The sequence below is a fragment of the Ranitomeya variabilis genome, chromosome 2 (assembly GCF_051348905.1).
Source record: "Ranitomeya variabilis isolate aRanVar5 chromosome 2, aRanVar5.hap1, whole genome shotgun sequence".
Lineage (NCBI taxonomy): Eukaryota > Metazoa > Chordata > Amphibia > Anura > Dendrobatidae > Ranitomeya > Ranitomeya variabilis.
Window position 1 is genome coordinate 243537120 of NC_135233.1, and position 25169 is coordinate 243562288.

Here is a 25169-nt window from a genome sequence, read left to right on the forward strand (position 1 = left end):
CTGTGCTATATACTACGTGGCTGTGCTATATACTACATGGCTATCTGTGTTATATACTACGTGGCTGTGCTATATACTACGTGGCTGTGCTAAGCGCGACGTACATACATACATACATATTCTAGAATACCCGATACGCTAGAATCGGGCCACCATCTAGTATAAAATAATAACAAAGAGCAATCTTTAGATAAAGTAGCATAGCGTAGGGGTAAGGACCATATGGGATGTTGCCCCAGGTTCAAAATTGTTAGTGGCGCAAAATTACAAAAGAAAAAAGAAAAAAAGTAGCATTAGCGCTGCTAGTGCCAAGGACTTCTGGCCGGGTATTCCAAATATTCGGCGAGCGCCACTTTGAGCGATATCGCCATCAATATGATGCCGATACAGTTGAATCCATAGGCTACATGTCCTAACCTTCTCCATAATGTAGGCCTACAAGTCATCAGCGTTCCATAAAAGGTGACACAATGACACCACAGCATTGTGGCCCTTGTGACATCCTCGCAGTGTGCAGGGAGAGTGGGAACTTGGTTGTTCAGTCGCATTAGGTGAGTATAAACGTTGTTGCTTCTAGTGGGGGTAGCATAAAGGTGACATTATTACTTTTGGGGAGAGCACTCAAGCAGCATCCTTAGTTTTTAACTTGGCACTAATATTTTCTAAAGGGGGTACTGATGGGGCTTTTTTTGTTTTAAGGAGACACTTGGGGCATTATTGATTTTCAGTGGAAATTCAGGGGCATTGTTATTGGGTTAGGGAGAGTAATACTGACCTTACCTTGGGTGCCCACTGCCTTCATAATAACTTCATATAGTACTCAAATAATATAATATTCTAGTGTCCTCATAACTGCGCTATACATTTCCCACAAAATTCTATTTTCTGATGCCCATATGAAATGTTTTTGAGCTCCACACTGAGGTTGTTTGTGAGGATCTCATCCTGCCGCATTGGAGCACGTGGACCTTAGGCAATAGCCCAATGTTTCATGTTCTGAAACCTTCCTTGTTCTTCAGCATAGGTGTATATATATATTATCCTACATATGTAAAGTCATGTGTTTCCAGCCATCTGTACATTTGCAGTTTTTGGACAAGTTCACCTTGGTTATTATTGTAGTGTGGTTAAAACCCACGGGCCAATAAAAATGACCTACAGAAAACAGCATGTAATCCCTGAGTCGAGCTGTTCGGCAGGTTTTCATGAATTGTGCTCAGCCTGCGTGCGTCATAAAATTATTAGTTAGACAATTTGATTTTGGTTCTCCTGGAAGCGATCATATAAAAGAAACCACGGCTCCCTGTACTGCACGCTCCTTCTAATGGATTCCATAAATAAACACTGTCCTGCTGAATCTATCATTAACCAACACAAAATCGTAAATAAGGTACTTTTAGGTTTTAAGATAGAAACAAGTTCCTGGAATTTTATGTTTTTCACCCTTTTCAGCTTCCGTCAGTACTTTACATTGGCCCTCATTGATGTCTAGTCAAAAGATACGGCCATCAGATTTGCCCACTTGGATAGTTGTGTCCTTATGAACTTTAATGGAAAAGCCAAGGTTGTGGAGCAAATTTTACAATATGATCCTTCTATGTGCTGGCTCATACCATCCAATGCCCAATGCCGCTTGACCCTAAATGATTACTTATCCTTTGTAGGACAGGGCTGGTGGCAGTATCCCTTGGTCTGGTTCCTTATCCTCTGTTTGCTTATATTGAAGCATCTGTGAAAAGGGTTCAACTTCCAATCCTTGAATACATTTGGCACTCTCATTATTTGGAGACCAATCATAGCAGCATGCCTGTATGACAGAATTTCTCAAAATGGCTTATATAAAATAAAAAAATATCTAGGAACCAATCAAAAAGTATCAATGGTGTATAGGCAAAAGGAGGGGAGATTATAGGGGTCAACACCCACCCCATGGCCCTATAAGTTGCCCCATTACTGTGCTATCTATGTCATATGACTAAATGATGCTTTATAGCAGTGTTTCTCAACTCCAGTCCTCAAGACCCCACAACAGGTCATGTTTTTAGGATTTCCTTATTATTGCACAGGTGATAATTTCATCACCTGCTCAAGCATTAATTCCATAGCCTATGCAATACTAAGGAAATCCTGAAATCCTGAAAACATGACCTGTTGTGGGGTCTTGAGGACTGGAGTTGAGAAACGCTGCTTTATAGGGAAGAAAATGGCAACACCAGGTTAGTTTTCTCTATATATTTAAGACGTTAGACAACCCATAAACCAGTGGTAGATAATTGGTTGTGGGACTTTACGTAGACTTTTGCTTAGTCAAAAGATGTCAATGCATGGAAATACTCTCATTGGGCACAGGAACCATTTGCATGGGATCATCATATATTCCCATGCCCTGTGGGGCTGTTTCCATGCACTGAGATCCTTAGACAATCCAATATACCCTCAAAGATCTCATGGCCAAAAGAGTTTATTAACCCTTCAGGTGTTTCACAGGAATTTTTGGAATGTTTAAATAAAAATGAACATTTAACTTTTTTTCACACAAAATTTATTTCAGCTCCAATTTGTTTTATTTTACCAAGAGTAACAGGAGAAAATGGATCCCAAAAGTTGTTGTACAATTTGTCCTGAGTACGCTGATACCCCATATGTGGGGGTAAACCACTGTTTGGGTGCATGGCAGAGCTCGGAAGGAAAGGAGCGCCATTTTACTTTTCAATGCAAAATTGACTGGAATTGAGATGGGACGCCATGTTGCGTTTGGAGAGCCCCTGATGTGCGTAAACATTGAAACCCCCCACAAGTGACACCATTTTGGAAAGTAGACCCCTTAAGGAACTTATCTAGATGTGTGGTGAGCACTTTGACCCACCAAGTGCTTCACAGAAGTTTATAATGCAGAGCCGTAAAAATAAAAAATCATATTTTTTTCACAAAAATGATCTTTTCGCCCCCAATTTTTTATTTTCCCAAGGGTAAGAGAAAAAATTAGACCACAAAAGTTGTTGTGCAATTTGTCCTGAGTACGACGATACCCCATATGTGGGGGTAAACCACTGTTTGGGCGCATAGCAGAGCTCGGAAGGGAAGGAGCGCCATTTTACTTTTCAATGCAAAATTGACTGGAAATAAGATGGTACGCCATGTTGCGTTTGGAGAGCCCCTGATGTGCCTAAACATTGAAACCCCCCACAAGTGACACCATTTTGGAAAGTAGACCCCTTAAGGAACTTATCTAGATGTGTGGTGAGCACTTTGACCCACCAAGTGCTTCACAGAAGTTTATAATGCAGAGCCGTAAAAATAAAAAATAATATTTTTTCACAAAAATGATCTTTTCGCCCTCAATTTTTTATTTTTCCAAGGGTAAGAGAAGAAATTGGACCCCAAAAGTTGTTGTGCAATTTGTCCTGAGTACGCTGATACCCCATATGTGGGGGTAAACGACTGTTTGGGCGCATAGCAGAGCTCGGAAGGGAAGGAGCGCCGATTGACTTTTCAATGTAAAATTGACTGGACTTGAGATGGGACGCCATGTCACGTTTGGAGAGCCCCTGATGTGCCTAAACATTAAAACCCCCCCACAAGTGACACCATTCTGGAAAGTAGACCCCCTAAGGGACTTATCTAGATGTGTTTTGAGAGCTTTGAACCCCTAAGTGTTTCACTACAGTTTATAATGCAGAGCCGGAGCCGTGAAAATAATTATTTTTTTTTCACAAAAATGATTTTTTAGCCCCCAGTTTTGTATTTTCACAAGGGTAACAGGATAAATTGGACCCCAATAGTTGTTGTCCAATTTGTCCTGAGTATGCTGATACCCCATATGTGGGGGGGGGGAACCACTGTTTCTGCGCATGGCAGAGCTCAGAAGGGAAGGAGTGCCATTTGGAATGCAGACTTAGATGGATTGGTCTGCAGGCGTCACGTTGCATTTGCAGAGCCCCTGATTTACCCAAACAGTAGAAACCCCCAACAAGTGACCCCATATTGGAAACTAGACCTCCCAAGGAACTTATCAAGATGTGTTGTGAGAACTTTGAACCCCCAAGTGTTTCACTACAGTTTATAATGTAGAGCCGTGAAAATAAAAATTATTTTTTTTCCACAAAAATGATTTTTTAGCCCCCAGTTTTGTATTTTCACAAGGGTGACAGGATAAATTGGACCCCAATAGTTGTTGTCCAATTTTTCCTGAGTATGCTGATACCCCATATGTGGGGGGGGGGGAACCACTGTTTGGGCGCATGGCAGAGCTCGGAAGGGAAGGAGTGCCATTTGGAATGCAGACTTAGATGGATTGATCTGCAGGCGTCACGTTGCATTTGCAGAGCCCCTGATGTACCCAAACAGTAGAAACCCCCCACAAGTGACCCCATATTGGAAACTAGACCTCCCAAGGAACTTATCTAGATGTGCTGTGAGAACTTTGAACCCCCAAGTGTTTCACTACAGTTTACAACGCAGAGCCGTGAAAATAAAAAATCTTTTTTTTTCCCACAAAAATGATTTTTAGCCCCCCAAATTTTTATTTTCCCAAGGATAACAAGAGAACTTGGACCCCAAAAGTTTTTGTCCAATTTGTCCCGAGTACGCTGATACCCCATATGTTGGGGCAAACCCCTGTTTGGGCGCACGGGAGAGCTCGGAAGAGAAGTAGCACTGTTTTACTTTTTCAACGCAGAATTGGCTGGAATTGAGATCTTGCGCCATGTCACGTTTGGAGAGCCCCTGATGTGCCTGAACAGTGGAAACTCCCCAATTCTACCTAAAACCCTAATCCCAACGGTAACCCTAACCACACCCCTAACCCTGACACACCCCTAACTCTAATCCCAACCCTAATCCCAACTGTAAATGTAATCCAAACCCTAACCCTAACTTTAGCCCCAACCTTAACTCTAACTTTAGCCCTAACCCTAACTTTAGCCCCAACCCCAACCCTAACTTTAGCCCAACCCTAACCCTAACTTTAGCCCCAACCCTAACCCTAACTTTAGCTCCAACCCTAGCCCCAACCCTAACCCTAGCCCTAACACTAGCCCTAACCCTAACCCTAGCCCTAACCCTAGCCCTAACCCTAACCCTAACCCTAACCCTCATGGGAAAATGGAAATAAATACATTTTTTACATTTTTTAATTTTTCGCTAACTAAGGGGGTGATGAAGGGGGGTTTGATTTACTTTTATAGCGGGTTTTTTAGTGGATTTTTATGATTGGCAGCTGTCACACACTGAAAGACGCTTTTTATTGCAAAAAATATTTTTTGCGTTACTACATTTTGAGAGCTATAATTTTTCCATATTTTGGTCCACAGAGTCATGTGAGGTCTTGTTTTTTTGCGGGACAAGTTGACGTTTTTATTTGTAACATTTTCGGGCACGTGACATTTTTTGATCGCTTTTTATTCTGATTTTTGTGAGGCAGAATGACCAAAAACCAGCTATTCATGAATTTCTTTTGGGGGAGGCGTTTATACCGGTCTGCATTTGGTAAAATGGATAAAGCAGTTTTATTCTTCGGGTCAGTACGATTACAGCGATACCTTATTTATATCATTTTTTTATGTTTTGGTGCTTTTGTACGATAAAAACTATTTTATAGAAAAAATCATTATTTTTGCATCGCTTTATTCTGAGGACTATAACTTTTTTATTTTTTCTTTGATGACGCTGTATGGCAGCTCGTTTTTTGCGGGACAAGATGATATTTTCAGCGGTACCATGGTTATTTATATCCGTCTTTTTGATCGCGTGTTATTCTACTTTTTATTTGGTGGTATGATAACAAAGCGTTGTTTTTTGCCTCGTTTTTTTTTTTTTTTTTTACGGTGTTCACTGAAGGGGTTAATTAGTGGAACAGTTTTATAGGTCGGGTCGCTACGGACGCGGCAATACTAAATATGTGTACTTTTATTTTTATTTTTTTTATTTAGATAAAGAAATGTATTTATAGGAACAATATATATATATTATTTTTTTTTGCATTATTTTTGGAATTTTTTTTTTTTACACTATAACATTGGGGGGCATGATGTTATAGTGTAAGATCGCCGATCTGACACTTTGCTGTGCACTGTGTCAGATCGGCGATCTGACGTGCACAGCTCCTGGAGGCTTCCCGGCGCCTGCTCTGAGCAGGCGCAGTAAAGCCACCTCCCTGCAGGACCCGGATGCCGCGGCCATCTTGGATACGGGCCTGCTGCAGGGAGGAGGACGTAAGAGACCCTTGGAGCAACGTGATTACATCGCGTTGCTCCGGGGGTCTCAGGGAAGCACGCAGGGAGCCCCCTCCCTGCGCGATGCTTCCCTTTACCGCCGGTACACTGCGATCATGTTTGATCGCAGTGTGCCGGGAGTTAATGTGCCGGGGGCGGTCCGTGACCGCTCCTGGCACATAGTGCCGGATGTCAGCTGCGATAGTCAGCTGACACCCGGCCGCGATCGGCCGCACTCCCCCCGTGAGCGCGGCCGATCGCATATGACGTACTATCCCGTCACTGGGAATTAAGTCCCAGGTCACCTTGACGGGATAGTATGTCATATGGGATTAAGGGGTTAAGAAACACTAAAAGAAATCAAGAACAAAAAATGTGGTAGTCAGTAATGGCTACTTTTTTTAACCAAGCATAAGGGAAAAGTTATGGAATCACTCAATTCTGAGGAAAAAATTATGGAATCATGAATAACAAACAAAAAAACACTCCAAAACATCACTAGTATTTTGTTGCACCACCTCTGGCTTTTATAACAGCTTGCAGTCTCTGAGGCATGTATTTAATGAGTGTCAAACAGTACTCTTCATCAATTTCATTGGAACGGCACCAAACAAATGTTTCAGCATCATCACCTTGCCCAATGCAGATTCGCGATTCATCACTGAATATGACTTTCATCCAGTCATCCACAGTCCACGACTGCTTTTCCTTAACCCATTGTACCTTGTTTTTTTCTGTTTAGGTGTTAATGATGGCTTTCGTGTAGCTATTCTGTATGTAAATCCCATTTCCTTTAGGCGGTTTCTTACAGTTCAGTCACAGACATTGACTCCAGTTTCCACCCATTCGTTCCTCATTTGTTTTGTTGTGCATTTCCTGTTTTGGAGACATATTGCTTGAAATTTCCGGTCTTAACGCTTTGATGTCTTCCTTGGTCTACCAGTATGTTTGCCTTTAACAACCATCCCATGTTGTTTGTATTTGGTCCAGATTTTACACACAGCTGACTGTGAACAACCAACATCTTTTGCAACATTGCGTGATGATTTACCCTCTTTTAAGAGTTTGATAATCCTCTCCTTTGTTTCAATTGACATTTCTCATGTTGGAGCCATGATTCATGTCAGTCCACTTGATGCAACAGCTCTCCAAGGTGTGAACACTCCTTTTTAGATGCAGACTAACGAGCAGGTCTAATTTGATGCAGGTGTTAGTTTTGGGTATGAAAATTTACAGGGTGATACCATAATTTTTTCCTCAGAATTGAGTGATTCCATATTTTTTTCCCTATACTTGATTAAAAAAGTAACAAATACTGACTACCACATTTTTTGTTCTTGATTTCTTTAACTGTTTCTTAAAGCCAGAAAATTGCCATTTGAAATGACTTTAGTTTTGTGCCATGTCTGTGATCTGCTTTTTTTCTACAAAATTAAACAACTGAATGAACATCCTCCAAGGCCGGTGATTCCATAATTTTTGCCAGGTGTTGTACTTCTCTCATACATGAGCTCAGGCTGGCTTGACACCACCCTCTTATGGCCTCAAATTGGCTAGCCAACCCTTTTGCATGGATGAACTCAGGTTGGCTCAACATCCCATTCCCATGGATGAAGAAGACTACATACAGTAAGTATTGGAAGATTAGCAAAATGAGCAGGAAAGCCAAAGTTTGAAGCTCTTCTCTCCTTCACAACACAGAGCCTCGTCAGCATGGGTTGGGCTTCACGGTGGCATGAACCAGCACTACTCTTGAGGCACCATCGTGTTTTTTTCTGAGGGGGAAATATCGATTTCTGATAGAATCTCATCTCACGACAAGGCGCCTTGTGATGTCTTATGAGTGACTGTCGGCCCTCAGGAATTTCAGGGCTTTTAAGCAGCATATGTTTATTGTCTGTGTCTGCTTGGCATATCTATTACTGGGCAATTCTGCATCTCCATGTGTACGTCTAACGTTTTATTGAAGAAATGACAAACAGTCTCACATTCTTACACAGGACACCTATGCCATGCATTCCACCAGGAACGTAACTTGCTATTTAAACGTTCAGCCTAATAATGTCCTGTCTAGACTGTCTTGCTGCACAGAAGCCTCTTTGTAACATGGGGAAAGAATTAGCCTAGCTATTATGTGAGGTACAGTAAGTGGCGGTAAACTAAAGACTTTCCAAGATAATGGATTCATTTTTTCATGCCTGGTTTAGTTAGTCACCTCTCTGTTTCTACACTCTTTAGCGAGAAAATGCATTTTGTAAAAACAAAAATAATCCTGACTTTCACAAAATTAAATTCTATGTCGCAAAATCTGAGTCATGACTCTACTCATGTATTTTCAATGACAATATTTAGCAACAAAACAATATTAGCTATATGTCACACCCCATTGTCTATACAGGGAACCCAGTCATAATCGCAGTAGATTTCTTAATTTCACAATAAAAGCATATCTCCAGCCAAGTTTGCATATTTTATGCTTTACTTAAGTCAAAACTGAAAAAAGGGGGCTGAATTGCACTACCACACACAACCTCTAAACTGGTGTGGTGCTGTTCTCACATAAAAGCGTTCAGGTTTTTCAAATCTTGCAAAGCCAATAGAAAACAATAGCATTCAATGAATTTGGCACAACTTTCAGCTGCCTAGTCCCACTGCAACAATGTTCTCTAGTCAGATACTAGAGTAAATCTCTGTCATAATTTACACCACTTTTGAGATATAATTATGAGAAATTTGTCAGCCGCTTACTTTTTAAACTGTTGGTAGATCTGGCCGTGATTGTCGTAAAAACTCCAAAAGTTGCAAAACTGTTCTTCGCAATTACAAGTTGCTAAAAATTTTAGCAAAATCTCATGCAATTTTATTTTAGAAATCTTTCAGAAATTGCTTGAAGAATCGGGCCCAATCTCTTAGGTTATGTGTCCATGGGGCGTAACGGCTGCTCTTTGGAAGCAGCGGATACCCCACTCCGCCCAAACCGCCGCCCCCCTTTTGTACACGCGGTGATTCCACATGTGTTCATTGAACATACGCGGAATCACCGCATCCTATCCATAGACTGGGTTATTTATTTTGCGGAGACGGAGTGTCTCCGCAAGATAAATAGACATGCTGCGGTCTAGAAAGACGCACCGCATGTCTGGATGCGCAGGGCCGTCAGATGCGGCCGTGCACACATAGTGGAGACGGGATTTCATAAAATCCCCTCCACTATGCTGAACATCTGGACGCTGCAGATTGGACGCTGCGGCTGTACGCGGTGCCCAATCCGCAGCAAATTCTGATGTAATACACCCTGTGGAAACATACCCTTTACTCACCACTTTAGTGACAAGCTGAGATTTAAGGTGCTCTCTAGAGATGCTTCGTTATCCCTACAGAACTTACAGTGAGGCTCTAATTACTGATGTATTCATAATAATAATTATTCATAAGCAGAAAAAAGTGGCTCTTCGAGGTCAAGAGGTAGAAAAAAGTTAATTTTTGACCTATCTGAGATATAGGTATTCACATTTTTTCATCCATTCCTGTTCTCCAGAATTCTAAACGATCTCCCAAACATGAAGACCACAGATCTCAGGACCTTAGAGTAGGGAGGACCTGGCATGGTCTGATGTCCTATCACTCAGACAAAAATAGCCACCTCAATGTGCAGATATAATTTAGGGTGTTTGTTCAAAGATCTATAGAATCATTAGAAGATTAAAAGAACCTCAAGAGATTCTGGAGCTCACCTACCTCACTTTCTGTGTCCTATTTGTAGAAGGGGCCGATGCATTGATCAACTGTGTCTCAGCTGAGGTGTTAATGCTCAACTCCAAGAAGGTGACATTCCAGTCAAAAGCAGCAGTCTCCTCATTTTCCTCATAATCGGCATAGAGATTGTCCAGGTTGGGCTCCACAGAGTTGATAGGTTCTCCAATACTTCTGTTAAGGTGATGGAAAGTCTCTCTGGACCCAGTGGCTTTGTTGGAAAATTTCTTGGCAATGGCATTGCCAGGTAAGAACTCTTTGGAGTTATATCTATGTAAAGAGTCCTGTTCTCCAGTGTCTGAGATATAAGTAGTCTTGTTTGTGCTTAGATCTAAGCAAAGAGAAGAATAGATCATTCGCTCTGTAGAACCCCTTGAAAGCATACAACCTACCAACTAACCAAAAAATAAAATTGTTACCTTTGATTGTTTTGCATTTTGCCCTCTTCTCACAGTCAATGGCTTCTCCTCCTTCATACACTTCATTTGTGTTACGCTCATTGACTGGGCTCCCGTTCTCCCTTGAATTTTGTCTCCCAAAGGTCGGAGTTTCCCCTTTTGCTCTTGCTTTCTGAATATTAGTAATGAGACTTCTGTTCTGAGATGTAAAATCCTCTTCAAACTCTTTGCTTTCTTCACTATCAGAGTTTGGAAAGGGGTAATAGATTGGCTGAGTGACCTGAGAATTTGGTCTTCTGAGGAGGGTGTATTGGAAAGTGATTGAAGGGTTTTTGCCATTTTGGTTCCATACCTATAAAAAGAATCAATAGTACAAAGGATTACACCTTACATGGCACAATAGGATCTGTCTTCAGTCACCTTCTGACCATTCGACCTGGAAACAAAAACACATCTACTAGACTCACCATGATGTTCAAGGCTTGGTTGGTTGGTCCTTGAGCCACTATGTACTCTATTCCGGTTTCATACACATCCATTGGTCTCCGGTATTTAAAAATGGTGCCAGCAATATTAAAATTTTTGGGCGTGTCAACTTTGAAATTGCCATTGAAGTAGTAATATCCAGATTCATCTGCAACAGCTTGAGACACAAAGTTTGAGGACCCACAAAATATGAACATTCATAGACACAATAGTTGAATGATTATATTTGACACCATATGAGTGACTGTTACTGACCTAAGACATCTGCAGATTTCTTGCGTTCAACTATCTGGATATCCCTTGCGCCAACAGGAATATATGTTACTAGGGCATAACCTAAGAGAAATTAAATGTTGTTGTCACATTTCTGTTGTCGGAATACCAGTGGCAAGGGGCTCTTTCCCTTTCCCTAAGGCCATAGTCACAATATCAGTATTTGGTCAGTATATTTCCTCAGTATTTGTAAGCCAAAACCAGCAGTGGGTGATAAAGACAGAAGTGGTGACGTGTTTCTATTATACTTTTCCTCTGCTCCACTCCTGGTTTTGGCTTACAAATACTGATGTAAAATACTGACCAAATACTGATGGTATGAACGTGGCCTAACGCTAGGGGCGCCCTAGGTGTCATTGGGCAACTGTATTTACCCAAAGCACTTTTTCTGGATATCTTTTGGCACAAGTTGTTACATTACAGTCAAGTTGGAGCTTTGGCCAATGTAACATTTTGCATTTATTTTTGTTTCATTTAGTCCCTGATCCAAAGTTGTGTCCCCATGAATTCAAAAGCCAGGATATAGGGTTGACTTACTGCTTCAAAAGTTTTCTTACTGACAAAGTTTTAAGAATACTCATTAAGTGACAAGTGGGGACAGAATTCTGCACGTTGTTGATAACCTTGAACCATTTACCGAGATGGGAAGCTCCCTTCCGGTAATTCCCAGTGACATGGACACAGCTGCTCCCGTCTCCCTGGCAGACACCACATTTATCCAGGGTGTGGGTGGAGAACAAAACTCCATCACATCCAATTGGCTGGGGAGAGAGGAACGGTAGATATAATATGGACCAATCAGCAAAGCGTGCATCTGTTGAAAATTAAAAAAAATATATTGGTCAACGTTCTATAGGAATGTGCCAACAAACCTCACATTTTCCAGACACACAAACCCCTCGGTAGTCACTGTATTTGCAGGATGTCCCATCTCGAGCCTGGACCATGAGCTGTCTCTGACCATCGACTGTAGTGCATTGCAGGTCACACGGTTTGCTGGAGATGTGCACATAGTCATCTAGAACCCAACATCCTTAGATAAGTCCAGATAACGTCAACACAACACCTTCACTTTACCAACTAGTAGCCTAGCTAAAAGATTAAATATATGGTATATATAGAAACTATTAAAGGGAACATTATATAGGGACTGTAGGAATAAAATTGTATTATCATCATATATAAACATGTTTTTAAATTAAATCTGTATTCTTGCCCGTCAGCTAACAATTCTATTCTTCTTTTTCAGCCAATAGTTGAGTAAGGGAACAACGTGACATATACTTGAAAAATATACAAAGTAGGTTTTATTCAGGGGCGTAACTCAACAAGCAAGCTCCTCCCAGATATTCGAATTTCTGCAATATTCTGAAGCCTGATTGGAAGAAACTTCTAAATAATTTTATTGGGGACAAAGACAGATACTATTAAAGGAACACTTCAGATTAAATTGCCAACTGTGTTATCAATATGACAGAGATCCAAGTAGATGACAAAGAGGAATCAAAGAACACCAAGGGGAGAACCCTGGGGTCACTTTCTACCGCCTTGGACCCTGCATCAGAAACAACACATGGTATGACTTTTACCTGGAGTTTTTCTTTAAAACCACTGGACAGACCCAGCAAAGTCAACGAGTACTTCCTACTTTCAGCACCACGTGCTGTGTGTGTACAGTCCTCACCACAGAGGTGTGTAAAGGCATTAAAAACTCGTTCCAATACTAGGACTATGATTTTACCATATGGAAATGTGCGCCGTAATGAGGTCATACCCATTGGTTTAGCAGGGCCAAGATGTGAAACACTGACTATAAATGGCTTCTTCAGTCCTGCCCTATGTACAGAAGACTCAGTAATTTCATGATTTACTCTTGTAAATCACAGATGCAATGACACTCACCAGGATAGAGCGGTTTCCATTGATAGGTTTTTCCATTATACACGTGAGAATTGAAAGATGTGCACTGTTCTTCTCGGAAACTCCTGCTGTTACTCGGACACTCCTGCAATGAAACCCACACCGGAGAGCACAAGGTTTCATCATTCTCTAATAACGAGTCTACTTAATCGCTGGCACAATATGAACATTACATTATAATTTGCAAAAAACTGAAAGTTGAACGTGAAAAACAAAACATTGTATTTAAATCAGTGCCCCCCATTGTCTGGTATTGTAATTACTTGCATTAAACAGGACCTGTCACTTCCCTTAAATGTGTCATTTTAACCGGTGTAAATGCCACTTTTCTGAATCCGCCGTTGTTTCTCTTTTGTTCCTGCTCCTCTCCATTCCTGAGATACTGTATGGCCCCTTCTTCCCTGTATAATAAGTTTGTCATGCTGCTGCATTGCAAGCAGATGCAGGCTTCACTAAATGGCAGTAGAGAGGAAGCAGGTCTGCACCTAAACAGAGCTGACCTACAGTGCAGCAGTGAGGCTACCACAGGTGGCAACAGAATAGTCAAAAAAGCCTGGTCAAATCCTAAGCAAACTCACAGTCAGAGACAAGCCAGGGAGTCAGTAACGGTTAGGAGCGAATAAGACAAAAGACAGAAGCACATCAGGATAGAAGCCAAGTCAAAACCAAGGAGTCAGCACACTAAAAGGAAACACGGAGTCAAGACGGGGGAAATAGAGACATGGGTTCAGACAGCAAACGCAGCAGGACAAATCAGAGCAATCAGAGTCAGCTACAGCAGCACTAGACAAAAACTATAACTGACATCGCCTGCAGGAAGCAGCGGCGATAAATAGCCAACCTGAACCCAGACAGAGGCTAAGAAAGGTTAACTCTTGACATGACCAGACTGGTTCAAAGGGAAAACAGGACTCAAAACTCAGCCTGGATCATGACAAATTTAGTCTTTTTAGTTGACAAGGCGTGTTCCTCTAGAGAAGATGACCATATAGTAGGGCTAAGAACAACGCCCAATTGGCTATGAAGTCTAGATTTATATATAAGGGAAGAGAAGGCCATATCTCATGAATGGAGAGGTGCAGGGACAAAAAACATCTCCGGATTGAACAGAACAGTAGCATTTACACCAGTTAAAAAATACATTTATAACATGAAGCTGAGATGCAATACCAGACAAAGCCTACAGACAATAGTGGCGCTACTCAACATCATTACTTGAGGAGTTGTGTAACTCCTTACCTGGACTTTACAGAGCTGATATCTTTTAGACGTTCCAGTGCAATTCTTAGTTCCAAGTGAACTGAGAGATTTCCGCCTGGAAATATAAAACTGTGATTTAACTCATTGCCATGTCATATAGAAATGGGAAGATATTTAAAGGGATGAGTCCTGTAAATAAGGCAACTCTAAGATCCTGGGCCCCAAAGTAAAATCTATAAAAGGGCTCCCACCTAACATGTGAGTCTTCTTAAGTGGTAGAGGAGCCTTTAGACTACTTTGACACTCCCTATGGCTTACCCCCTAGTGACAACTATGTGTACAAACCCCAGAATATAATAATATGGCAGCTGTTGTACTTTTTTACCTTTGCCTGAGACAATGCCTTTCTTGAGACTTTACTCCTCCTCCACAGGTTCTAGTACAAGCTGTCCATTTGGTCCACTCTCCCCACCAGAACGTTGTCACGTCTGTCCCATCTTCAAGGCTGTTAGAGGCCTGAGCAATGTCCTGAATTGAGTCCAAAAACAAAATAAACACTTATAAGGTCCAGGGGGGAGAAATGTGCCCTGTGCAGTAGATTGGAGGGGTAATCGTTAAAGAAGGGGATGTAGGGACACTATGTGATGCTCCCATTCCAAGCTCTAGGTGTCCACCCATTTGGGCTAAAGGTGCTCCCTTCATTAGGCACGCGCCCAGTCCAACCACACAAACATCATGACCTGTGTTTGGTCAAACGTAATATTTTTGCTAATATCCATTAGAGTAGAGCTATAATAAGTTATTTCAACATAGCCACAATAATTACTAAAGTGGTCAAAAGTTCACCACTTACCTGTTTTCTAATTATTTTGACATTCAGACTGTTTCCTCCCATGTTTTGCTCTCACTAAAGCTCTCAAAGGTTTTTATACAGGAGCACAAGCCTACTATTTCACTTTCCACATGTTGTCACCAGGATCTATAAAATGCTATTACACCTAAAGGAAATGTGACAGCAATGTGATGTAGGGGCTGACACCCTGATTCCAGTGATGTATCACTTGCTGGTCTGCTCACTGTCATTTTGATGCAATCACACTTTTCTTTGCTGCAGATCTAGCAGAGCTCAGAATGACGAACCTTGAATAACCCCGCCCACACCACTGATTGGCAGCATTCTGTGTACATTGTACATTGACAAAAAGCTGCAAATCAGTGTTGGGGGCAGGATTACACAGAGCTGATGACTAGCAGGCAGGAGACACCTACTGTAGTCCTATAGTGATAATAATCTGCTGATAAAACACTGATTTTATTGAAACAGCCACACACAGCCCAGTAAGTGGCACATCACTGGAATAAGAATCTCTTCCCCTGCTATCAGATTACATAGCAAAAAAAACCTGCGGACAGCTTCACTTTAATGAAATCAATCATAGATTAAAAATTGGCCCAACCACACTGTAAAAAAAACTGAGCAAGCCCAGAAAATACACTCACTTGTGTGATAGAAAATGTGACATTTCCTATTAGTATAAGAAGTGGGATCCATGCTTTGCTCAAGCTTTGTCTGGTAATAAATAGGACGGGTTGCAGGTTCCTATGAGTAGTGATCATTTCTAGAAGAAAAGAAAAAGAAGTGAAGATATTATTAGAAGTGATAAAAATGTAGATGACTCTAGATCTGAGATAGTTCTGATTTCATTCCTACGAGCCTAATACTCAGAATGGACTTTGGAGAAAGCCTCTGGAGGAGCCATAGAGATGATACAACACAGTCATAGTTGACCATATGCTGTATTTCTATATAACTAATACGCACTAGAGCTGTAATTTCTAACTTTGTTTTCCTTGTAAAAACACCTACATTATTAAAGACAACTACCCCTTTTCCTGCATCTCCTGTCTTCAGGAGAACATCTAAACCTGTTCCAACACCCCTGATGATCCCTTGGTCTTGGCATTGAGTCTACGTTGACAAGTGAGGTGATATCTTCTTCTCTATAATCCACTACATGAGTATTTGATGGACCCGGGAACAAGAAGGAGGTTGTGATGCTCTACACATGTGGCAATCTGTTTGAGAACCATTTTGAAGTGGCAAGCATAATGAGAATCGAGATATAGGCCCCAGTAGAAGACCTACCAAAAATATACATTTTGAACCTCTCAAATTTTTTAATCTCCTCTATGGTTGTATCCATGTATGACATTATTTTTTTGATTTTCAAAAATAAAAAGTTTTAAAAGAAAAATTAAAATGAAGTAGCAAGACTATCATCAATGATCTACAAGGACTAGTGAACGTCAAGAAAAGATCGAGGCCAGATGTGCAAAAATCCATTTCCTTGGCACAGATCACCCAGCTGAGGTAAAAAGCCCTGGGGTCACTTTTTCATCTCCAGCCATAGTGTGTTTGACTAGGAAACAAATCGTACTATTACATGGAGGAGCTGAGCCCAGCCTTAACACAGACTCCATTCAGTCAGGAGGTGGTGTCGTGGGACAAGAACTTCCGCACATCGGCTCTCAAAACAAGCAAACAAACATGTGCGTCTTAGGATCATCTCACGGCGTGAAGCGTTGTCTCCACCCATGGTCCTCAGAACAAATGGTCATTCTTCAAGCTTTTATGTCATTAGGGATTAAAAAAAATTGATTTATCCCTATCCGGATGGGGTTTGGAATTCTTTTAGGATGGCTATCCTAAATTTGGGTCTCTCTTCTAAGAAGTCTAACAAAAATATGGAAATGTGGAATATTACCAGTTAGGACGTTCAAGGACTATCGGGAAGGGGCAGATTTCTTAATAGGGTCACTGGTCACTCATAGATCTTCATACCAGTTGATATTGCCAGAGGAAGTTGCGGCTGACCCTATTGATATTATGGATTTTGAGGGGGACATTCCCCTTATTTTGACTACTGTACCCCTTAACATGGCACACAGAGAGGGTCTGTGATGGACATACTATTGGTGCAACCTCTGCAGTTGTAAAGGGTCCCTCTTCTGTCTTTATCATCCCCTGTAGAGAGCTTTCATATTGTGCACTTTTTCATCGCTCTATATTGTGGCCATACCTTTTGGTAAGTGCATGTGCCAAATTCATGAACATCTAATCACCATTTCTGAAAACGTGGTGCATATCCTCCCCAAAAAAATGCACCCCTAGACCATTTTAAGCACCAAGCATCTTCATAGGTTACGTCTGACATTGCAGTTAAGTTACATTGAAATAAATGGGGCTGAGCTGCATTACCACCCACAACCTATAAACAGGTGTGGCGCTGTTTTGGGGAAAAAGCAGCCATGCTTTTCTAATTTTGGGCATCCTCTCTAAATAAATACTCCTTGTTCCACTACCCTAAACATTTATTAGTCTTCAGTCAGTATTTAACCACTTTGCCCCCTTATTCTTACAATTTTTGTTCTAAGTGATTGCTTGAGAAGCACACTAATTCATTGATGAACTTCAGCCCAGAGGTTTTGGCCGGTTCCTCAGCGGACAGGTGTCTCAGTGTCTTCCCACACTTGCTTTTCATTAGGTCTTCCAGACATAACTGGGACCGGGCCAAGAAACACTGCTTAGTGCGACGTCTAACATGAACTTTCAAGGAGGAAAGAAAGAGAGAAGATGGAACAGCCACAGTTTAAGGAGCTGGCTGCAACCTCCGGCGGAGGAACAGTATACACGCAGATTAACTAGCGGAGGTGAAACCTAAAAAAGAACAACCATCGAATGCTGTTAACAATACATTGTTGTGGGGTCGTTAAATGGTGATCCTTCAGACAATTTATAAAGTGTGAAGTCAAAAATCTTGGAATGGCTAAAGACTCGGCTCCTATACTGTTCTAGAGAAGTGCTGTCCAGTATTCTCCCTCTTGGAGCATGCAGTCTAAAGTGAAACGCGCTAGTCCTGTTAATAAAATGAAGTCATACAATGAACTTCTAGGGTGGTCCTATATAGGACAGGGGGTCAAGACAAAAAAGTGTCACATCCTAAAAGTGTCTTTTTACAAAATCATAATTTTACTGTGTATATCACAGCTTCATAAAAATATCAATAACCATTAAAGGCACTGACTGAGCTTGAAATCCAATTTTTAAAAATATGATTAGGGGGTTGTCTATGTAAATTGAGGAGGGGGCATCAGGATCTGTTAATGACCCTTATCTATTAGCTAGTGCATCATTTCTCTGAAAGAATCAACACCTTCATGCTTTAGGCAAACGGCCTCTGATTTTGAAGTGAAAGGTGTAATACTTCACTTCCCCTCTGGAGGTGATGCCGGGAAACTGAACACTTCCTCCACAGATTGCAGTTGAGATCTCTGAGTAAGTACTATCTCTGCTTATATATATATATATATATATATATATATATATATATATATATATATATATATATATATATGGACCTATTTGGAAAAAAATGTTGACATCGCTTAAAATAATTAAAGTTTTCCACTTTTTAAAATGTCATTGCTATGACATGAAGAGATAGAAAGAGGAAAGGTGTAAGTTCTCTTAAAATGGTTGTCCAGTGAAAATAAGCTATCACCTATCCAAAGGATTGATCGGAGAAGGGCTGGCCACTGGGACTAACACAGATTAGCAGAATAAGGAACTTTTATCCTCATTAGAAAGGAGGGGCAGAAATATTTCTGATGGTCAGATATGTTTATTTCATTTTCCTAGATTGAAACCACTCAGTTAATCACTTCAGGTCTGACTTCTCTAATCCCTGACGATCAATTTAGGGAAGCTCAATGCGCCTGCTCATTAATCCAACAGTGGCCACTGCTGGTGAATTAAAGTATTACACTGTTCCCATTCAAATTAATAGGTTCATTGTGTCTACCACAGAAGGCTCCATTCTTATAGAGGTGGACTACATCAGGGTGATCAACTTATATGATGTATTGTAGCTTCATATGACTTTTTTTCTTTATGGATAATCACTTTAAATCATGTTGTTAAAGGTTACCTGTCAGTAGGGTACACCCGAAAATAGTGTGTCGTCAATTATACCACTAGATACCACGAGTACACACAGAGTGGCAGTTAAAGCACCAACCATCCCTCAACATTGAGGAAATAGAAAGCAAACTTTGTTGAAAGTGGGGACAAATATGACAAAAAATTGTTTTGCCCCAAAACTTAAATGAGTAACAACCCTTTAATTAACATTAAAGGGATTGTAACATTAAGACAACTCCTGTTTATGTTACCACCTATCAGAGTATAAAGATATAATAAAGGGGGACATCTCTCTATTATTTAATTAATAATTTAATGAGCGCCATGTAATACTACCTTTGCCCTGTAGTGGCCGCTGCAGGGAAAATGTGTAGCTTGACTAAACTTTACCCGCCAATACCAGCTGTTTGTGGGGTTTCCAGGAGCCTGACCCACAGTGAAGAACTACTTATTGAGCAGCCTGTTTTTTTCTTAAAAAATTCCATTTAGTTCAAATTTCATGGACCTCATGCACATACTAAGCAATAAATGAGATAGCCCACTCAAAAAAATAAGACACATTAAACCCTGGCACTCCATAACTGATAGTTTCTGAAGCAGCCTTAAAAACTATCCCGAATTTACAGGTGTACTCTGTAAGTAAGTTTATACCAAACCTGACATCGTCCACCATGGCTCAAGTATTGCTGCATTTTCGCCCAATTAAAACCTATCCCCAATATTCAATCCCACCAGAGTATTCTGCAACCAAGTGTCAAGGAAGCTGAGACAGACGGAGCCGCTTGGTGGGGTTCACATACTATACAGCTGCTTTACACTGGATGTGAGCTTTTGATCTGATGAGGACAGTTTATCACTAAATACACAGATTGATAAAAAGGATTCTACAGTGCGAAAACCCTACAGCAACCCGTATCTCATCCTCCTGTATACCTGAGACTGGGACAGCGGGAGAGAAGAATATTGCTCCACCTTCACAACCAATACCAGTGTGTGTGTGTGTATATATATATATATATATATATATATATATATATATATATATATATATATATATATATATATATATATATATGTACAGTAACATCATATGTTTGTGTATACCTATATATATATATATATGTATATATATATATATATATATATATATACTGTATATGCGGGTGTGAATATACACATATATGCACAAACATATATATACATGCATACGCGTGTTTGCTAAAGTGAGCATGTTCATGCAGTCACCTACTTTTAAAACGGGCTGAAAGCAGGAAACAATAGGTTGCAAATATAGACAAACTTGAATACATACTCTTTTTTACCTTTTTTGAACTCTCTAAACTATTTGGGGGCTATTGTTCCTAATGATCAGAGGTCAAGTGACTAGGAGTGATTGACAGGTGGTGTCACAGCTATACACACTCAGCATAGTTATATATATATACTATACTATACGTATATATATGTGTGTGTGTGTATATATATATATATATATATATATATTTATATATATATATATGTATATATACACACACACATATGACTTTCCATTTTAGCCATAAATCTTGACAGTGCAGAACCCCAGGCAGTGCACAGTGATACTACTCAGCTCTGCTACATGTGAATTCCTTTCCTGAGCACTGCAATGCACTGGATGACATGGAGTATAATAGTATAATAGTACCTGTCTGTCCCTGGCAGTGTGTCTGTCTGTGTCGTCTGTGCCGCCCCAGTCACTGCTCCTCTCTTTTATAGCTGCTGTCAGACAGGCTGTGAGGAATTCACACTTGGAGCCACAGTTGAACCTCACGCTCTCCTGTCTTCTCTCCTCCTTCAGAGTTTATTCATTGACTCTCTATAATAGCCCCCTCCTTCTTCCCTGTTCTTCTCCACACTCTCCACCCACAGCCCCTCTTCCCAAATCCCCACCATGTATCCCCCTCATGGCAATAATGCCTTTATCATTTTGTTTAAGTCTGTCTTACTGTCTGCCCTGACGTCACTCATAAACAAAGCATTAACCACTAAGCTGGCTTGCAGAAGTCTGGCCATTTTTAGGCTTTTTTACAATTAAAATTCCTGCTTGGGTGATGATAGAGAAATGTTGTAGAGAGAGAAGAGAATTACCTGATTGGTTACTTAAAGGGCATCTCCAGATGGCCAGAGTAACAAGCAAAGTAGAGCACCCCTGCTTCCATTTTAGATAGCTTCCACTTAATTTCAGTCCACATAATACTGTCATATAATGCTAAGGTAATAGAGCCGACATAATATGACCATATAATATTCGAGTAATATAGACGTAATACTCTAATAAAGAGCTCAAATAATCCTGCCATATAGTGCTAAGGTAATAGAGCCCACATAATATCACCATAAAATATCCAAATAATTTACAAGTAATAATCTAATAAAGGATTCAAATAATACTGCCATATAGTGCTAAGGTAATAGAGCCCACATAATATCACCATAAAATATCCAAATAATATACAAGTAATAATCTAACAAAGAATCCAAATAATACTGTCACATAGTTCACCCATTTCACTGGAACTATAAATACAGCCATAAACTGCTAAATGAGACAGGTAGGCTTTAGTGGTTTCAGTCCTCAGGACCCCATAATTAAATGGCAATTAACCCTGTTATTCAAGGTTACCTTATAAAATGAAGGTCCACTCCTGCCAGTGGCATTTCAGTAAAGTGTTACAGGGAAACTGTCAGCATGTTTTCTGGAAGTAGTGGTATAGCTGTATAGGCGCATGTCCCTGTATAGGGGCAGCACGGTGGCACAGTGGTCAGCACAGCAGCGCTGGAGTCCTGGGTTCCAATCCCACCTTGAACATCATCTGCAAAGAGTTTGTATGTTCTCCCTGTGTTTGCGTGGGTTTCCTCCGGGCACCCCAGCTTCCTCCCACATTCCAAAGACATACCAATAGGGAATTTAGATTGTGAGCCCCATCAGGGACAGCGATGATAATGTGTGCAAACTGTAAAGCACTGCGTAATATGTTAGCGCTATATAAAAAATAATATTATTATGTCTCCTATTAAAAACAATACCAATTATGTAGAGATGCCATGTGCCAGTCATGAGCTATCAAAAGTAGAAAACATATGCAAATCAGGCTGAAAGTGCACTGGAGGCGTGTCATTGCACCAGCACCTCTTCTTACAAGTGCATTGAAACGCCCCGGCTATGTCCCATGAATGAGACATTTTACAGACTGTCCTGTACATTTTACATGCTGTATTGCAGTCTCTCATATTGTTTATTGTTGCTATGTGTTCCTGTGTTTTGCATAGCTGATATCCTCCCTTTCCTTGAAGTTGTCCCTTCTGTCTCCCTGTCTCCCTCTGCTGTCACTTCCTTCTTCTTCTCCCTGTGTCTCAGTCTCCATCTTGGCTTCAATTAGAGGCACATGTGCGTTCAGCTTGTCTGAAGAAAGTCTTTTTTACCTGCTGCTGTTTGTATGCATTCAACAAGAATTCTGAAAGAAATCAAAGTCTCTTCTGGATTCTTCACAACATGTGTGCCTGCAGCTGATTTAAGCCAGATGCGACCGTCGCCAATTGTAAGTAAGGTGAAGAGATCCAGCATCTCACAGAGCCATATTTGCAGCCACATGCCCCGGGGACAGAATAGCCCCAATGCACATCCAGCCGGATTTGCATATGGATTTTACACTAGATTTCTCATGTTGTTATTTATCGGTACAGCCCTTTGCACGTTATTTGGGTAGTGACTATGCCATGACTGCTCACTGCTTTCCATATTACTTCTTTATCCTATAAGCCATATTGTTGTGATGTGCTCTAATATGAAATAAAGAGAAATGTGTACATTTTTCAGTAATTAGTGTTGTCTACTTTGTGTTTGGCTCATTTATAATAATACATAAAATGTCCAAATAATACTACCATACCAGGTTACAACCATATTACACTACCAAATATTTCATACACAAAACAATTAAGTGCTGAAATAATATCGCCAAACATTACCTAAAAAATACTATTATAATGTAACCAAAATATAGTGCTATCATTCAGCAAACACTTACATAATCATATACAGTCATACACAGCCATATGCAGTATTTTCCACATAATGTTGCCATTTAATTCCTAAATAACATCAACATATAATGCCTACATAGTACTTCCGTATCCAAATTATGATACAGTCCTGCTATTTAGTTCTTAAATAATACTGCCATACAATGTTTAAATAATACATTCATATTTGTCCATATAACCATAGACTTCCGGGCCACCACAGTCATATAAAGTACTTTGTGAACAATCCTGCCATTAATTTCCTAAAATATACCACCATACAGTGTGTAAATAGCACCTCCATAATTGTCCAAATAATGTTATCATACATCATAGTGCCATATACAGTATTTACCACACAATACTGCCATTCAGTTTCTATATAATACCACCATACAATGCCTAAATAAATTATATTTCCATAAAGTATCCAACTAATGCTACTATACATGCTGACAACTCATACCAAAGTACAGTATTTCCCACACAATATTGCCATTCAGTTCCTAAATAATGCCACCATACTATGTCTAAATAATACCTCCATAAAGTATCCAAATAATGCTGCAATACACTGCTCACGTATCACAGCCACATACAGGATTTCCCACATAATACTGCCACCCAGTTCCCAAATAATACCTCTATATGATGCCTACATAGTACCGCCATAAACTATTGTAATAATGCTGCTATATAGTGCTGAAATAACACTGAGGCCATGTGCACACGTTGCGGAAAGTTCTGCGGATTTTTCCAGACTGATTTTGGTAAATCCACAGCTAAACCGCACTGCGGATTACCTGCGGATTTACCGGGGTTTTTTTGAGTTTTTTGTGCGGATTCCACCTGCGGTTTTACAGCTGCGGATTCCTATTGAGGAGCAGGTGTAAACCGCTACGGAATCTGCACAAAGAATTGACATACTTCGGAATAAACAACATTACGTTTCCGCGCGTTTTTTCCGCAGCATATGCACTGCGGATTTTGTTTTCCATAGGTTTACATGGTTCTATAAACTCATGGAAAACTGCTGTGAATCCGCAGCATCAAAACCGCTGCGGATCTGCCGCAAAATCCGCAACGTGTGCACATACCCAAACACATACAGCACTGCTAATATGTTCCTAAATAAAACCGCTAAACAATGCATGCAAAGGAAAAGAATTAATGATAACGTTCCTGATGGTCCAGGGCAATATGGATGTTAATGTCAAAAGCCCTGATTATCCAGGGGTCTAGTCCTTGGGCTCAATGGATCATGGACAATTGTCCCTTTAAAATGAATGAACTTGTCCGGTATTACAATTAGGCACGGCATAGTAAAGATGGCGATAAATCTCTCTTGGTTGTCTTTAGGCCTGATCCTGTTGTAATTCTGCACCCCGATTGGCCTCCTTTTTAAAAAGAAATCCTGGCCAAAAACTTCTATAAACTGGTGAAATTGTAGTTTTGGGAAGGAACGGCCATAAAGCTTTATAAATAAACTTAATAGTATGTAATTGTTGTCTGCAAGGGAAAAGAGACAGGTCTGTGAGCCTTCTATTACCATTTTCCCTGTCTCCACCATTATCCACCACATCCCTCACTCCCATTATCACCAGCGAATCACACCGATAAACATATTATTTAGGCCTACGGCTCAGACAGAAAAAAACAGACTTCCCGTCTGTATCAAAGTCATAGAAAGGCCACAGCTCTAAAGAAAAGAACCCGAGGAGCTGACGACTGCCTGTAATCAAGGACCATCACCGGCTCGTTATCTGGTAACTAGAACCTTATATTACTGATTTCAGACCTCGGATTTTTCTATCCAAGAATGGACATAATATATTCTATCCATACCTACTACGAAAAATAAATGGAATATCTTAAAATGACAGT

General features: G+C 40.5%; 2 protein-coding genes across 3 annotated transcripts in view; one reads left to right on the forward strand and one right to left on the reverse strand.

Annotated features, from left to right (window-relative positions):
• FAM163B (family with sequence similarity 163 member B) overlaps window positions 1–13094 on the forward strand; it is a 151623-nt gene extending 138529 nt beyond the window's left edge. The window contains exon 7 of one of the 2 annotated variants that reach the window (XR_013221212.1): window positions 12372–13094. The gene's annotated coding sequence lies outside the window, so the exon portion shown is untranslated. The remainder of the gene's footprint in view (window positions 1–12371) is intronic. The other variant, XR_013221213.1, reaches the window with a different exon arrangement.
• The window catches only part of ADAMTSL2 (ADAMTS like 2), a 44027-nt gene extending 23027 nt beyond the window's left edge, over window positions 1–21000 (reverse strand). The window contains exons 1-11 of the mRNA XM_077281491.1: window positions 20908–21000; window positions 15743–15861; window positions 14628–14770; window positions 14282–14357; window positions 13025–13127; window positions 11995–12140; window positions 11760–11883; window positions 11105–11185; window positions 10831–11006; window positions 10385–10715; window positions 9956–10296 (exon numbers count right to left, since the gene is read on the reverse strand). Coding sequence (XP_077137606.1) covers window positions 9956–10296; window positions 10385–10715; window positions 10831–11006; window positions 11105–11185; window positions 11760–11883; window positions 11995–12140; window positions 13025–13127; window positions 14282–14357; window positions 14628–14770; window positions 15743–15859 — 1638 coding nt within the window. The 5' untranslated portion in view covers window positions 15860–15861; window positions 20908–21000. The remainder of the gene's footprint in view (window positions 1–9955; window positions 10297–10384; window positions 10716–10830; window positions 11007–11104; window positions 11186–11759; window positions 11884–11994; window positions 12141–13024; window positions 13128–14281; window positions 14358–14627; window positions 14771–15742; window positions 15862–20907) is intronic.
• Window positions 21001–25169: the final 4169 nt, after the last annotated feature.